The 15,358-nt window shown below is 64.9% G+C and overlaps 1 protein-coding gene across 1 annotated transcript in view; it reads left to right on the top strand.

Moving 5' to 3' along the window:
- Positions 1–11,957: 11,957 nt before the first annotated feature.
- Positions 11,958–15,358, top strand: part of Tspan9 (tetraspanin 9) — a 15,482-nt gene continuing 12,081 nt past the window's right edge. The window contains exons 1-2 of the mRNA XM_013023604.1: positions 11,958–12,625; positions 14,003–14,063. Coding sequence (XP_012879058.1) covers positions 11,958–12,625; positions 14,003–14,063 — 729 coding nt within the window. The remainder of the gene's footprint in view (positions 12,626–14,002; positions 14,064–15,358) is intronic.

Raw genomic sequence — 15,358 nt, 5'->3', positions numbered from 1 at the left:
GGGGGATGGGGTCTGGGGGCGTGTCGCACCGGGAGATGCTGGCGAGGGGCGGGGGCTGCCTTCCCTGCAGTTCTTCCCGCTCTCCAGCAGCCATGGGGATCCTCCTGGCAGCAGGGATCCCCCCACCCCCTCCCCCTGCTCCCCCACCCGTCTGGGGCAGCCCCCCAAAGTCGCCCAGCCCTGGCTGTGCCAGGAATACAAACCATCTCTGCTGAAACTCCAGGCTGCAAGCGGCGGCAGCTTCATGTTCAAGGCTGCCTTTGGGGGTGACTCCCAGAGTCGCTCCTGGGTCCTTTTGCAGCGAGAGCCTCAGCCTCTGTGTGGCCAGGACCGCGGGGGGGCGGGGGGGCCGTGTCCCTCCCCCTCCCCAGCCCTGCCGCTGCCCAGGCCTCCTGACGCAGGAGTGGGTCCTCGGCTGGACGCGCCCTCGGTGCGCGCCAGGCCCGGCCCGTTTCTCTTCTGTTCCCTCCCGCGTGGTGTTCCGGGCTGTGTCGCCGTCTCTCCACCTGTCAGGGTCCTGGGATTGAATCACGATTGGTTCCTGCGGCCTCTGTCTCTGGTCACGCGTCCCTGGACCTCCGCGGGCCGCAGTGTGTGCGTTGCGGGTTTTGCCAGGGCGCCCCTAAAGTTGGATGCCTCCTGGAACCCCACTTTCCAGTCGGCCCAGGAGCTGTGTGTCAGGACTCTGGTTTCCAGGCTCTGGTGGGCAGCGCGGCACCCCCTCAGAGTTTGAGGGACGGGGGGGGGACGCCTTGGTCTCAGAGTTCAGGGTCACTCCAGACACTGGAACCCGCCGGTCCCAAGACAGGGTGTGGGCAGCCTGTCCAGCCCCAGCCCCAGGGCGCGTCCCCCGGCCAGGATTTCTGGTGCTTGCATTGACAGGCATTGGCGCAGATTTGCCTGCTGGAGTCTGTCTGCCCTGGGGACATTGGACACTGGCCAGCGGCGGTGATGGCTTCTGATTAAACAGCCCAAGGGGGCCAGTGGGCTGGGGGGCGGGGCGGGCTGGCCCTGGGGGCGGAGCATGCGGGCTCAGGGCAGGGTGAGTGGGCCATGGGGGCGGGGCCAGCAGGTCCCTGGGGGCGTGGCCAGCGGGCTCAGGGCAGGGTGAGTGGGCCATGGGGGCGGGGCCAGCAGGCTCAGGGCAGGGTGAGTGGGCCATGGGGGCGGGGCCAGCAGGTCCCTGGGGGCGTGGCCAGAGGGCTCAGGGCAGGGTGAGTGGATCGTGGGGCGGGGCTAGTGGGCTCTGGGGCAGGGTGAGTGTTAGGGGGCGTGGCTAGCAGTCTGGGGGCGTGGCCATTAGGCTTGGGATATGGTGAGTGGGCCCTGAGGCGGAGCTAGCGGGTCCTGGGGCGGGGCATGCAGATTTGGGGGCGGGGCATGCAGATTTGGGGGCGGGGCATCCAGCCAGGCCTAGCAGTGGACCACGTCCTCCTGGGTCCACGTCCCTAGAGATGCCCCACCCGCCCTGGGCGCTTGCAGCCCGTCTGGACCCAGAGCTCCGGCCGGGTCCTCCCCAGTGCTCCCCGATGAGCTCTCCTCCCCAGGGACGGCCTCTTGAGTTTATGGAAACTGAGTTAGAGAGGGAGGAGACGAGGCTGGCGTCCAGGCCTGGCTCTGCCGGAGTCCGGACCACCGAGGGCCACCCTGGCGGGCGCGGGTGTGGCCAGGCCGGCTCCTGGCCTCTGGAGCTCCAGCGCCGGCTGCTCTTTTCCTGTAAAGCCCCGGAGCACTGTAGCCTGAGTCCCCATGGGAAGTGCTTTCTAGATTGCTAGGCTGCGCCCGGCCGCTGTCTCTGGGCACCTGATGGGTGGGTGTGTTGGTCAGTGAGCCCCGCCGTGGCAGATGAGCAGGGCTGGGGGGGGCGGCCCGCGGCTTCCCATCCGCAGCCCCCAGTTCCTCACGCGGCTGCTTGTTTGCGCTGGGCTGAGATTTGGCTCTCTGTTCCGAGATGAGCCATGCCGGACCTCCCACCCCTCCCCAGCTTCCAGGCAGGGACGGAAGAGGGGTGGGAAGAGAGCTGAGCTCACGGCTTGGCTGGCTGCCCAGAGCCTGGACTTTGCAGTTCTCTGTGTGTGTGCGTGCGTGCGTGCGTGCCTGTGTGTGTAAGTGGAAGGCAGGCTGCGCTGCACATCAGACCAGTCTGGAAACTTCTCCCTGAGCCTTCTTGGGTGACAGCCTGCATTAACCAGTGCTGACAGGGACCCAGCCAGGCGTGGCTGGGGGGCTCCCCCAAATCCTCACCTGGCCATCAGAGGGGGGCTGGAGGAAGACTGGGGAATGGAGAGAAAGATAAAAGCAGGACCCAGGGGACAGGGGGTGGGGGGCACAGGCTGGTGGGGCTGGGAGCCAGCCCTGGCGCCCTCGGATCACGCGGGCACCGGAGACTGGGCCCGCCAGCCTCCGCCCCAACCCCTCTCCCCGCCAGCTGCTGCGTTCCCAGCCCCCCTGCCAATAACAAGGGCATCTGGCTAGAATTTAGGTCAGTGCAAAAAAGAAAGATCCGGGTCTCCCCCTCCCCACCCCCTCCGGCAATCTGTCCTCACCCCAGGAGGGGGGAGCCCCGGGGGCCCGGGGGCTGTCCAGGGCCTCACGGAGCCCCAGCTGGACGTCTGGCGGCCGGGGTGCGTGCGCTGTGGCGGCACGGCATTGTGTGGTGGAGAGCCACGTGCAGGGGCTGGGGGTTCGCTGGGGGCCCCCCGCAGCAGCTGGGAGCTCAGGTCCCAAGCTGAGGCCGCGCCTAGCAGATGCGCTCCGACGCCGGGCCTGCCTGTCTGCAGTGACTGGCATGCGGCCCCTGCGCTGAGTGGACGCGTGGGGGACGCTGCAGGGCACTGGGGAAGGGGGCACCCCGTGGCATTCTGGGAAGGGTGGGGGGGGGATGTCCTGTGGCATTCTGGGAAGGGTGGCTGGTGACCCCCGCTCGTGATGGTGGTGTGTCTGTCTGTGTGGCAGCATGGTGGTGTGTCTGTCTGTGCGGCAGGGACCTCGTGACTGCTCAACCCCAGTGCCCGCTGCCGCTGCCCAGCGTTGCGGCTCCTCGGTCACCCGATGGAGAAGGCCTGGCCCTGAGGCTGGGAGGGTCCCGGCGGGCAGCGGCTGTCCGGCTCCTCGGTCCGTCTAGAGACAGTGGGGTTTTGTGCTCAGCTCTCTGTGGGTTTTGGGGGTACAGATGAGCAGGGCCTGGAGTGGGGGGCGCAGGCTGGGCACGTGCAGCTCGGCCATGGCCCGGGGTGCACGGTCATCAAGGCAGGGGTGACACGGAGGCCGGACCCAGGGCCACCCGGCCTTCGTGGCGCTGTGTGGACGGTCACACTGTGGCCGTGGCCTGTAGCCTGTCCGGCCCCACGCAGGGCTCAGGACCCAGCTGACCCCTGTCGTACAGCCCAGAGCCAGAGGGCTGCAGGCCCGGCCCGGCCCCCCGGGCAAGGGACAGATGCAGGGCCGAGTGCGGCCGAGTCCCCCACTCTGACAGCTTGATTTATGTCCCTCCGCTTGTGCTTACAAATTAGGAGCCGCTCTTCTGCGAAGCTGGCTCTGGGATCCACTCGAGTCACCGTGGGACGGGCAGCGGGGCGGTGTCTGCGTGGAGACGGCTCAGTGTGGACTTCCTTATTACCCAGCCGCCGCCGCAGACTCCCTCTCCCCTCCTGCTCCCCCAGGCCGGATTCGAACACAGCTCTCCGGGCGCGTGCGCGGCCGGGCCCGCGTGGGGATGATCGTGGGTAGATTTGTCAGGAGCAGAGCGGGGGCCGGGCATGTTGGAGGCCCTGGGGGGTCGGCCGGGACCTTATGGGTTCTGTCCTGTCCCCTGCCTGTCTCCGCAGTGACAGCCTGCCAGCCAGGTGCAGCCGCGGGCATCCGGGCACTGGGTGTCTGTCTGTCTGGCCAGTGAGTTCCTGACCCCTGTGGGTGCTCATCTGTGGGCGGGCAGAGGACTCGGTGCCCGGCTGGGGCCAGTACTAGTCAGCCAACAGAGCGAATGACCCCAGGGCCTCCTCCGCCCACAAGATGGCCACTTGGTAGGTCCGAATCACAATGCAGGCAGCATCTATCTGGGTCTATGGCTCCTGCCTGTCATTCCAGCTACTCAGGAGGCTGAGATCTGAGGATCGCTGTTGGAACCCAGAATGGGCAGGAAAGCCTGTGAGACTCTTTATCTCCAGTGAAGCACTAGGAGCGCCAGAGGTGGCCCTGTAGCTCAGGTGGTAGAGCGCCAGCCTTGAGGGGAAAAGCCGAGGGACAGCGCCCAGGCCCCGAGTCCAAACCCCAGGGCCTGGTGCCCACACACCGAGAGCCAGCTGCGGGGTAGCCGCCTTCCACGGCTGGAGCCCCCAGACCCCCAGGGCTCCCCTGGGAACCCGCAGGGGCCCCCCCGTCCTTGCTGCGAGGAAACTGGGGTCCAGGGCCAGAAGAGGGGCTTGTCTGAGACATCACGGCCCGGCGCTGGCAGAGGCTGGGTTGACCCGGGCCTCCAGGCCCCGGAGCTGTGCCCGGCAGGGTGGGGGCTGGCGGCGGCCTCCTGCGGCTGGACACCGCGCAGCACCGCGCCAGGACAGTGCGCCAGGCACGGGGGACAGCTGGCAGCTCCGCTTGACGTCGGCACAGCCCTCGACGCGCCCCCTGGTCCTGTGGGCTGCGTTTCAGCGCCGTGCTTGCTCGCACGCGCACGCGTGGTCACGATCGCCGCCCCAGACCACGCTTGCCGAGCAGGCCGGAGCCACGGGCAAGGCTGCGGGCAGGCGCGAGGGGGATTCTCCTCCGGGGTGTCAGCTCCGTCCACCCATCATTCATTCATCTACTGCCATTCGCTCATCCCCCATCATCCATCTACCATCCATCCATCATTCATTCATCCATCCACCATCATTCATTCATTTATCATCATCATCCATCATTCATTCATCATCCATCTACCATCCATCCATCATTCATTCGTTGGCTACCATTCATTTATTCACCATCATCCATCCATCATTTATTCATCATCCATCCACCTTCCATCCATCATTCATTCCCCTTCATTCATCCATCCATCATTTAGTTACCATCATTCATTCATTATCATCCACCCATCATTCATTCATCTATCCACCATCATTCATTCACCATCATCCATTACTATCATTCATTCATTATCATCCATCCATCATTCATTCATCTATCATTCGTTCATCTATCCATCATTCATTCACCATCATTCACCCACCACCATTTGTTCACCATCATTCATTCACCATCCTCCATTCATCCATCTACTATCTTCCATTCATTCATTCACCACAGTGAGCAGGGGCCTCGGTCCCAGGTTCCACACAGGACAGAGGCCCTCGGGGGCATGGCGTCTGTTCATCCTCGAGGGAGAGGACCCAGGGCAGCAGCCCCTGCCACCGGGCGGGCTGTGTCTGAGGTGAGCGCGGGTGCCAGGGCGGCCCGGCTCTCGGGTCGGGGGCTGTGGAGTGCCGTCGGGGCGTGGAGAGGGCTGGGGGGGGCTGGGTTGGGGCCAGGCCGGCAGAGCCCACGGCCCCCCTCGGAGCAGGACGGCAGGTCCTCTGGGCAGGTGCGGCTCTGGGGCCAGCCAGGACTGGTCCCTGGGGCGGGGAGGGGGGGAGCTCGTGGGGAGATGAGCAATACCGCCTGACTCACGCCTGTTCCCCAGCCCCCCTTCCTGTGCCCCCTCCTCTCCGGTCCCTCCCTCCCCTAGTGGTGATCATCTGCAGGGCTGCTTATGTTACGCAGGGGTGTGTGTGTGGGGGGGCTGTGGTGATCGGAGCTCCCAGGCTGGACTCCCCGGGACCAGTAGACGCGGTCAGCTGGGCGGATGGATACACAGGGGCCACTGTGGAGCCCTAGGCCCCGGACCCTGCCTGCTGCGGCCCCACGGCCGTGGGCACAGCTGATGTTAGTTTAGCCGGGGACAAAGGAAACGCAGGAGCCGCGGCCAGCAGCACGGGAGACCGGGAGCCTCCATGCGGCGGGGGGGGGGGGGGGGGGCCTTCGCCGCGCCCAGGGGGGGGGGGGGGGGGGGCCGGGGGGGGGGGGGGGGGGGGGGCGTCATCTGCCGCGCACATGGCGGGGGCTGGGCTGTGCCAGGCCGGGGTATGGACGTGTCCTTGCATCTGGGCCTAGAGCCAGGCGGTGATGGGCAGGGAACGCGTGGCTTTCGCATGGGTTACCACGGCGGCCGGCGCGGGTGGGCGCCCCCCTGCTTGCGTGCCCTCGTGGGCATCACAGACAGCTTGCGTTGATGACGGCCGCTGCCCGGGCCCGGCTGTGGGCCCAGGAGGACGCTCCTTCCTCCTCCACCTCTGACCTAACGGTCCCGACACCCCCTCCCCCCGCAAGGACTGGTGAACCCCTGCCTGGGGTGGGGGTGGGGGTCTCTGAAGGGCCCAGCGTGGTCTACATGGGCCTCTGCCTCAGTCGGGCACCAGTGGCGCACGCCTGTAATCCCAGCTATTCAGGAGGCCGAGCTCTGAGGATCTGGGTTTGAAGCCAGACAGGATAGGAAAATCAGTGAGACTTGTCTCCAGCAAACCACCAAAGCTGCCGAGAGCGGCTGCTCAACATGGTAGAGCGCTGGCCTGGAGAGAAGCTCAGGACAGCGCCCAGGCCCTGAGTTCAAGTCCCAGGACGGCACGCGCATGCGCACGCACACACACAGACACACAGACACACACACCTCCCGGGGGAAGAAGGTTCTGGTTCTTCTGGCCCTAAGCATGTTCGGGGATGGGGAGCCAGTGTGGGCAGCCTTCCAGGCACTGGCCCGGCTCTCCCCGCTTCACACAGATTCTGTCGGGCCGCCACCAAACCCATAGAGACACCGCCCCAGCCAGAGCCTGTGGCTCACGCCTGTCGACCCAGCTACTCAGGAGGCCGAGGGCTGAGGATCGCAGTTTGAGGCCCAAGCCTGGACCGTCAGAAGTAGAGCTGGGACTCGAGTGGTAGAGTGCTAGCCTTCAGCAGGAAAAGCTCAGGGACAGCCCCTTGGGCCCTGGGCTGACTCGGGCCCAGACCAGCACCCCTCTTACCACCATTGCCAAACTGCCCCGGGGACCCATGGTCCGCTGGGCCCCGCCAGCACAGTTCTGTCGGGCCGGAAGTGGCCCATCCGGACCTTTCTTTCTGGAGTATGAGCTTGGGGCCTCATGCTTGCCAGGATGGTGCTCTACTGCCTGAACCACACCTCCAGCCCCATTTTTGCTGGTTGTTTTGGAGAGGGAGACTTGGACTTTTCTGCTGGAGCTCCTTTCCAAAGCTTGATGGCTCCTACTTTATTTTTTTGGTCCTGTCGTGGGGCCTGAACTCTGGGCCTGGGCGCTGTCCCTCAGCTCTTCAGCTCAAGGCTAGCGCTCTACCACTTGAGCCACAGTGCCACTTCCGGCTTTTTTTTTGCTTATGTGGTGCTGAGGAATCGAACCCAGGGCCTCAGGCATGCGAGGCGAGTGCTCTACCACTGAGCCACCTTCCCAGCACCACGGCTCCTACTTTAGAGCCTCCTGTGGAGTGTGGATTACAGGCGGGCGCCACTGGGGGCCTGGCTATTAAGATGTTTCTTTTTACTGTGAGATTTGGGTATTTAAAGAAATCCTTCCAGGAACTACAGTGTATGAGGCCAGCTTTCTTGTTTGTCTGTCTGTCTGTCTATCTATCTATCTGTGCATCATCTATATCATCTGTCTATCTATCTATAGCTGTTTTGTCATCTGTCTGTCCAAATATCATTTATCAATCCATCACGTTTGTCTATATCTTTCCATCACCTATCGCCTGTTTATCTCTGTGTCCATTAAGAGCTGAGACAGGGGCTGGGCAGGTGCTCAGTGGTACAGTGCTCGCCTAGTGTCCACGAAGCCCCGGGTTCGATTCCTCAGTAGCACATACACAGAAAAAGCCAGAAGTGGCGCTGTGGCTCAAAGGGTAGAGTGCTAGCAAAACAAGCTCAGGGACAGCGCCCGGGCCTTGAGTTCAAGCCCCAGGATGACAAAAACCCAAATACACAAAGAAGATCAGACAAGAAGGGCGCACATGCGTGCGCCGGCACATGGCTCAGCTCCGCCCCTCGCCCCCCCCAGCACTGCCCTTTCCCTTCTCCAGGCCTGGCCTTTGATGGTGGGGGTACCCTGTCCCCCCCAGAGAGCTCACCACGGGGCTGGCTGCCAGCCTCTCACAGGTGACATCACTCAAGCAGGGCCAGTAACGCGCCAGGTGACATCTGATGACCAAGAGAGCGCGGGTGGGCGCCGAGAACCACGGGCAATCCACCCCCTCCCACCGTAGGAAGGGGCCGGCGCCGCTGGACCGGGACCCCCCCCCCCGTCAGCCGTTCTACCAGCCTCTGGCCTTTTTTGGTAATGTTACCGTTCATATATTTCCTTGCATAATGACTCTTACTTCAGGTTGACTTGCTTTTGAGCTGTATAAAAGCCTTTCTTTCTTTCTTTCTTTCTTTCTTTCTTTCTTTCTTTCTTTCTTTCTTTCTTTCTTTCGTGTGTGTGTGTGTGTGTGTGTGTGCGTGCACGTGCGTGCATGGCCACGCGTGTGCAGCTACTTGGTCTGACCTCGGGCCCTCCTGCTCTCCCGTGGCCGTGTGCTGGCTCTCTGTCTCTGGCTTGTTGTTAGGTCATTAGAGAGAAGAGCCTCACCGCTCTTTCTGCCTGGACTGGCTTCGAACATCGAGCCTCGAATCTCAGCCTCCCCCGAGAAGCCAGGACGCCCGGCGTGAGCGCCGGTGCTTGGCCTGTATAAACATCTTGGTGGTGGTGGTAGACGCAGCATTTGGCAGCTTGATTTCTCCCCTCTGAGTGTCAGGTCCCACGAGGCTCACAGGTGTGGTGCGTGCGCCGTGGCTTGCTCACGCCCCGTCGTGCTGTGTTTCGTGGGGGAAGGGGGTCCCCCACGCACCTCACCATCCACAATCTCTGAACTTAACCCATCAGATCTCGGAGGCAGCCAGAGGCGGCAGGGCCAGAGCCTGAGCTGAGCAGTGGGGAGCCCCAGCCCCCTGCCCCCCCAGATTGGAACCCCAGCCCCCCGTACCCTAGCCTGGAGCTGCAGCAAATGGCAGGGGTGTACGTGAGCTTGTGTCTCGGGCCACTGGCCTGAGCACACGCCTGTCACCCCAGCTACTCGGGAGGCTGAGAGCTGAAGGATGGCGGTTCGAAGCCAGCCCGGGCAGAACGTCTGTGAGACTCTGATCTCCCGTGAACCACCAGAAAACTGGAAGTGGTGCTGTGGCTCAAGGGGTAGAGCGCCAGCCTGATAGAGCTCAGGGACAGCGCCCAGGCCCAGAGTTCAAGCCCCAGGACTGGTACCACAGAGGGAGGCCTTGTGGGCCTGGATCTCGTGTCCTGGTCTCCCGAGGCCGGGACGCCAGGCGTGACATTCTTGGCGTGCCCGTTTTGCCCAGTCACCGTTGGGTCTTTACTTTCTCTGTCATTTTTATTTTTATGTTTTGGCAGCGCCACTGTGCTGTGTCATCTCGGGGCCTCGTGCTTGCTCAGCTGGTGCTCGACCACGTGAGCCGCACCTCTGGACTCTGGGCTGTTTTTGCTCGTTCACTGGAGATGAGCGTCTCTTGGATCTGTCTGGCTAGTCTGGCTGCGGAGGAGCGAACGCGTTGGTTAATTATACGAAACACTGGGGTTTCGTTCAGGTTGCTGATGGTTAAAAAAACGTTTCTTTCTGGCATCTTCTGGGGTTTGAAATCAGGGCTCGCTTATTTGCTTAGCTGGTGCTCTGCCACTTGAGCCACACCTCTAGCCCGGCTTCCTTTTGACTGGGCTTTTCCTGCATAGGCTGGCTTTTCAAACTGCGATTCTCCGGATCTCAACCTCCTGAGTTGGTAGGAGCCATCAGAGGCCCTGGGGGGGGGGGCGGAGGGGGAGCGACAGGATTCTGCCAGTCTAGGATTGGCATGGCACCCTGGCATAAGTCACTGGCCTAGTATAGAATGGAATGCTGCCGGCCATGCCAAGGCCTGGCTGGTGATCTGTGGCGGGCAGGGCTCCCTCCCCACCCTCCCCGCCCTGGGGGGGGGGGCTGGGTAAGCCGGCTCCAAGCAGGCGGATGCTCCAGCCCTGGAACTTTCCCTGAATACCTGACTAATCCTTCCTCCTCTCTTGGGCAGAGCCAGCACCTACGGGGGGGGGGGGGAACTCTGCCATCTTCTTCCCTCCTCCCTGCCCCTTCTGGGGTCCCGGGCCTGTCTCCCCCTTCAGAGCTCCCTCAGCCCCTGGGGTGCTGTGTTCACTGTCCCCGGTGGTTAGATCTTCAGCAGGAAGGGAGCCGCCGAGGCAGCCTGCCCTGGGCATGGTGCTGTGGCTCAAGGGGTAGAGCGCCAGCCTTGAGCTGAAGAGCTGAGGGACAGCGCCCAGGCCCCGAGTTCAAGCTCCACGATGGACAAAAAAAGAAAAAGAAAAAAGACTCTATCAACCTGAGCTGTTCCCTGCCTGCCCTGCCCTTCAGCCCGCTGAGCCAGGCAGGTCGGGTTGGGCAGGGGGTGGGGAGGGCAGGGGGTGGGGAGGGCAGGGGGTGGGGTGCGCCCTTCACCAGCTGGCTCTTTAAGCCACAGCGCCACGTCTGGTTTTCTGGTGGTTCACTGGAGATCAGAGTCTCACGGACTTTCCTGCCCAGGCTGGCTTTGAACTGCGATCCTCAGATCTCAGCCTCCTCAGTCGCTGGGATGACAGGCGGGAGCCGCCGGCGCCTGGCGACCCTCCATCTTTTTGTGGGGGCTGCTGGTACCCACAGAGGAGCCAGCCAGACCCTCTTTTCCCTCCCAGGGCCTGGAGATGCCCCCCCTTATTTTTCTCTCCAGGGCTATGGGGGGGGATGAGAAGCAGGAGGCGTGGCCTGCTGCCCGCCCCCCCCATGGCACGAGCCACACAGGCAGCCAGCCCTCCCAGCCCCGCCGGGGCCGGCCCGCGGGCAGCCAGCTCCCCGCCCGGCAGATGGCTGGTGACCCGCCCCGAGAGGACCAGGTGGCCCAGGGGCCTCCAGTCATGGCGGGAGGGCCGGGCAGCGGGGAGGGAGGGCTGGCGTGGGGCCAGGTCCCGCTGTCACCCGTGGCACCCAAGAGAGCCAGGCGTGCGGCCTCCTGGCTGCAGCCGTCTCCAGAACCTTCTCTGCAGGAGCATCGGGAGCCCCACAGGGGCTTGGGGGGTGGGTAGCCTCCTCCCTCCCCCTCTCCCTCCCCCCGCGTGGACCCCCCCCCCCCGCGCTGGGGGTGGGGGAGATCAGCACCGAGCTGCAGCACGGCTGGCTGCTGAGACCTTCTGGAAGGCAAGAGAAGGCAGAAGGCCCAAGTCCCCACGTGCTGCCCGCCCCCCCCAGCCCTGCTGGCCCCGATCGGGGTTCCGGCTGGCAGAGCCTCAGGAACTCGCTCAGCGCCTCGGAGCGGACCAGCCCGGGCGGCCAAGCGGCCCAGCAGGTGCCTGGAGCCGCGCACGTTCCGGCACCTGCCAGCGGCTCCCAGGCCGCCACCAAGAGGGAGGTTCGGGGGGGGGGATGGGGGGAAGATGGGGGGGCAGGAAGGATGTCCCAGGGCCGCTTTCTGGGCGGAAGGCAAGGCCGATCTGCCACCCCGGGAGGCAGCGTGAGGCTGCCGGGCTTTGTCCTTGACGTGACCTTGAGCCAGCCTGGCTCTGTCCATCTTGGCCTCTCTGCCTTTTGGGGGGGGCAGGGTGGTTTTGGTGTCCCCAACCCCACTCATCCACCTTGGCTGGCTCCATCCCACTTTCCTGGGCTGCTTTTCGGGTGTGGCGGGGACCCCGGCGGCCTGCTCCCGACCTGAAGCACTAGGGGGCCGGAGCCCCATCTACCGTGGGAGGAAGGAGGTGGGCAGACCTCAGGCAGGACTTCCCAGCAGCGGGGCTCCAGGCCCAGCTCCCTGTGCTGCCCAGCCCCGAGAGCACGGATAGAAGGTTCTGGTCGGCGGGGGGGGGGCAGAGGCGATGGGCGCCATGGTGGTTCTGGAGACCCACGGCCTCCTGGCCGGGCCCAAGGGATGCGTCACGAAGCCCGTCCATCCCAGGGGCCGACCCCGCGGGGAGCGGGCGGTCCTTCCTGTCGGCGGAGCACGGCGTGGGGGGCGCGACCTCCCGGCCAGTCGGCCTCACCCGCCCGTCCGCCGTCCGCACTGGCCAGGCTGGGGTCCGGGGGTCCGTCCAGGGCGCCCCGGCTCCTTCCAGGGCCCCGTGCCGGTGTCCTCTGTCCCCGATGACTTTGTGTTGTCTGTTTCTCATTTCTGGGCACCCAGATTCGGGGCCCACCCTCCTGCGCTGCTGTTCCCGCCCCTGACTCCTGCCGTGTGGCCCCTGGACGCAGCACGGGGTTTTCGGGGTGACGGATTGGGGGGTTGGTGTCATCGGTGTCAGGTTATCCTGCCCTCCCCTGCAGACCTGCCCCCCGGCTCTGGACGGGGAGCCCCCCAATGCCCACACCTCTTCTGGATTGTGGGGGACCCTGCTGCTAAGGCTAATGGGGGACCCGGGCCCATCCGGGGAGCCCCGGGCCCATCCGGGGAGCCCCGCTCGGCTCTCTGGCCTCTGGCGTGCCGCGGTTTCTTGGTTTGGCCTCCACCTCTCCGCTTTGCCCCCGGTCCGCAGCTCGCTGTGTCCCTGTGGGTGGCATTTCTGGTCCCTGGCCTTGTGTCCCCTGCCCTGTGTCCTTGTCAAGTCTGTCTGGCCAATCCTGGCCTTGAACTCAGCGCCTGGGCGCTGCCCCTGAGCTGCTTTGGCTCTAGGCTGGCACTCTACCACTTGAGCCACAGCGCCACTTCCGGCTTTTTTCTGTGTCCGTGTTCCCAAGGAATTGAACCCAGGGCTTCATGCAAGCGAGGGGAGCGCGGTACCACTGAGCCACCTGCCCAGCCCCCCCCCCACGCCCCGGGCTGGTTTTGAACCTTGGTCCTCAGACCCCAGCCTCCTGAGGCGCTCAGGATTGGTCAGGAGCCCTCCTCTGGGTGCTGCGATGGGGGGGTGTCTGCACCCGCGAATGCCGGTGTACCCCGTGACCCCCCAGCTCTGTGGAGCTCATCTGCCCCCCGAGATCACAGCCGCAGCTCCGAGTGCTTGTGTGTGCCGAGAAGCCGCTGCCCGGCCTGGGGGTTTGACCCCGGCCACTCTGGCCTGTCCACCCACCCTGGGGGCGTCAGGCGTGTTTTAGGGGAGGCAGCCTGGGGTACCACAGGAAGGCCACGGGGCGCTTACACAGCGGTGGCAGCCCGGGGTGTCTGCCCCGTGCAGGGTGGACGTGCTGGAGGTGCACGGCTCGCTGCGCACTCCTGCGTCCAGCCCAGGCGGTGTGGACCCCCCGGGGGCAGGGCCGGGCTGGGGGAGTCCTCAGGGACAGGGGCCTGCTGCTGCGTCCAGCCCAGGCGGTGTGGACCCCCCCCGGGGGCAGGGCCGGGCTGGGGGGGGTCCTCAGGGACAGGGGCCTGCTGCTGCGTCCAGCCCAGGCGGTGTGGACCCCCCCGGGGGCAGGGCCGGGCTGGGGGGGTCCTCAGGGACAGGGGCCTGTGCCCCGGCCCCTTGGGAGTCCCGGCCCTGCTCCTGTGCCAAGGTAGACATGGAAGGACTTCTGAACGAGGTGAACAGCGATCCGCCCGATCGCCACCTTCCCCGTGGCTGCAGTGCCAGACAGACAGCCGGCTCTTTAAAAATACAAACATATATCTGATTCTGACCGTCGTGGGTTGTCATGGGAGAGCATGGCAGGGCAGAGAGATGCAGAAATAGCCCGAATTAAACCCCGCGCTGGCCCTTCCCGCCCGGGGGTCTCTGTGGGTGGTGGCGGTGCTGTTGCAAATGACACCCTTGGTTCTGAGGACCCCGGGGGCCCCGGGGCTGAGCTCTGGGCCAGCAGGGCCGCTGGTCAGCACCGTCCTGGGGTTCACGCTTTGTGGGAGAAGAGCTGGGCCTGGGCTCTGGGGGAGCCAGGTGGAGGGATCGCCCGCCGAATCCCACCCGCTGCGGCTGGCTGCTCTCCCATCTCCCAGGCTCCCCCAGGCCCCGGCCATCTGGTGGCCGGTGGCCGGCCCTGGCCGGGTCTGGCAGCAGGTGAGGCCGGCGCGGTGGGGGGGGCCCGGCGCGGTGGGGGGGGCCCGGCGCGGTGGGGGGGCAGGCCGGGATGGCGTGCAGGAATGTTCATTCTAGGCAGGTGCAGCTGGCTGTGGTGTTCCCACGGGGGCGGGGCCGGGAGACCCCCCCTCCGCGCGGCCCCGCCCCCGCCGGGGCTCCCCCAGCCCAGGCCCTTATATAGCCCTCCTGGGCGCCCGGGGCTGGCCGGCGCAGCTGGAGACAGCTGTGGGCTGGGAAACCTTCCCTGAGCCAGGGTTTTAGGGTGCAGCAGCCAGAAATCTAAGCCGGGAGTGTTAGGGTTTGGCAGGCTTCCTGTGGCCTACTTAACACCGCCTTACAGGGGCCTGGCCCGGGCCTCTCCGCCGGGGCGGGGGGGGGGTAGGGCGGGTGGGGGGGTCTGCCCTGGGCTGTCCCAGCCCCTCCCCCACCCCGCGGGTTCTCATCTGGAAAGGGGGTTCACACGGGGCGTCCTGCACCCCCTACCTCCCCCCCCGGCAGCACCCCAGCCTCTCAGGAGGCCGAGACCTGAGGATCGCAGGCAGAAGCCAACTTGGGCAAGACAAGTCAGAGAGATGTCATTTCCAGTTGATGAGCCAAAGCTAGAAAGAGGGGCACGGCCAAGGGGTAGAGTGCCAGCTGTGAGGGGAGACGGGCCCTGAGTTCAAACCTCAGCGCTAGCAAAGAAAGAAGACAGGAAGCCCGTGCGCACGCCTGTCAGCCCAGCCACTCAGGAGGCTGAGAGCTGAGGATGGCGGTTCAAAGCCAGCCCGGGCAGGAAAGCCGGTGAGACTCTGATCTCCAATAAACCACCAGAAAAAGCCAGAAGTGGCGCCGTGGCTCACAAAGAGCTCAGGGCCAGTGCCCAGGCCCCGAGTTCAAGTCCCAGGACTGGTGTGTGCATGCACACACACACACACACACACACACACACACACACACACACACCTTCTTTTCCATGATCAGTCCAGGCAGAGACATGTGTGCAGGTCAGCAAGTGTCCCCTGAGCATCAGAAATGTTGGGGTTCGGGGTCTTCTGGTCCCCAGGGGAGAGACAGCATGGGGGTCTCGTAGCCCCTGGCCGCACCCCCTAGGGTGTCTGTGTGGCAATTACCAGGCTTAATTGAGGAATGACTCTCTCTCTCTCCCTCTCTCCCCGCTCCCTCCTTGGTGCTGAGGCTTGAATTCTATCTACCTGAGCTTTCCCGCTCAAGGCTGGCGCTCGACCCCTCGAGTCGCAGCGCTGGGATTACAGGCGTGAGCCACGGCACGGGGC

Source organism: Dipodomys ordii, unplaced genomic scaffold (assembly GCF_000151885.1).
Source record: "Dipodomys ordii isolate 6190 unplaced genomic scaffold, Dord_2.0 Scaffold69, whole genome shotgun sequence".
Classification (NCBI taxonomy): domain Eukaryota; kingdom Metazoa; phylum Chordata; class Mammalia; order Rodentia; family Heteromyidae; genus Dipodomys; species Dipodomys ordii.
Note: the sequence above shows the minus strand (reverse complement) of the source record. Positions and strands in the feature narration are given on the sequence as shown.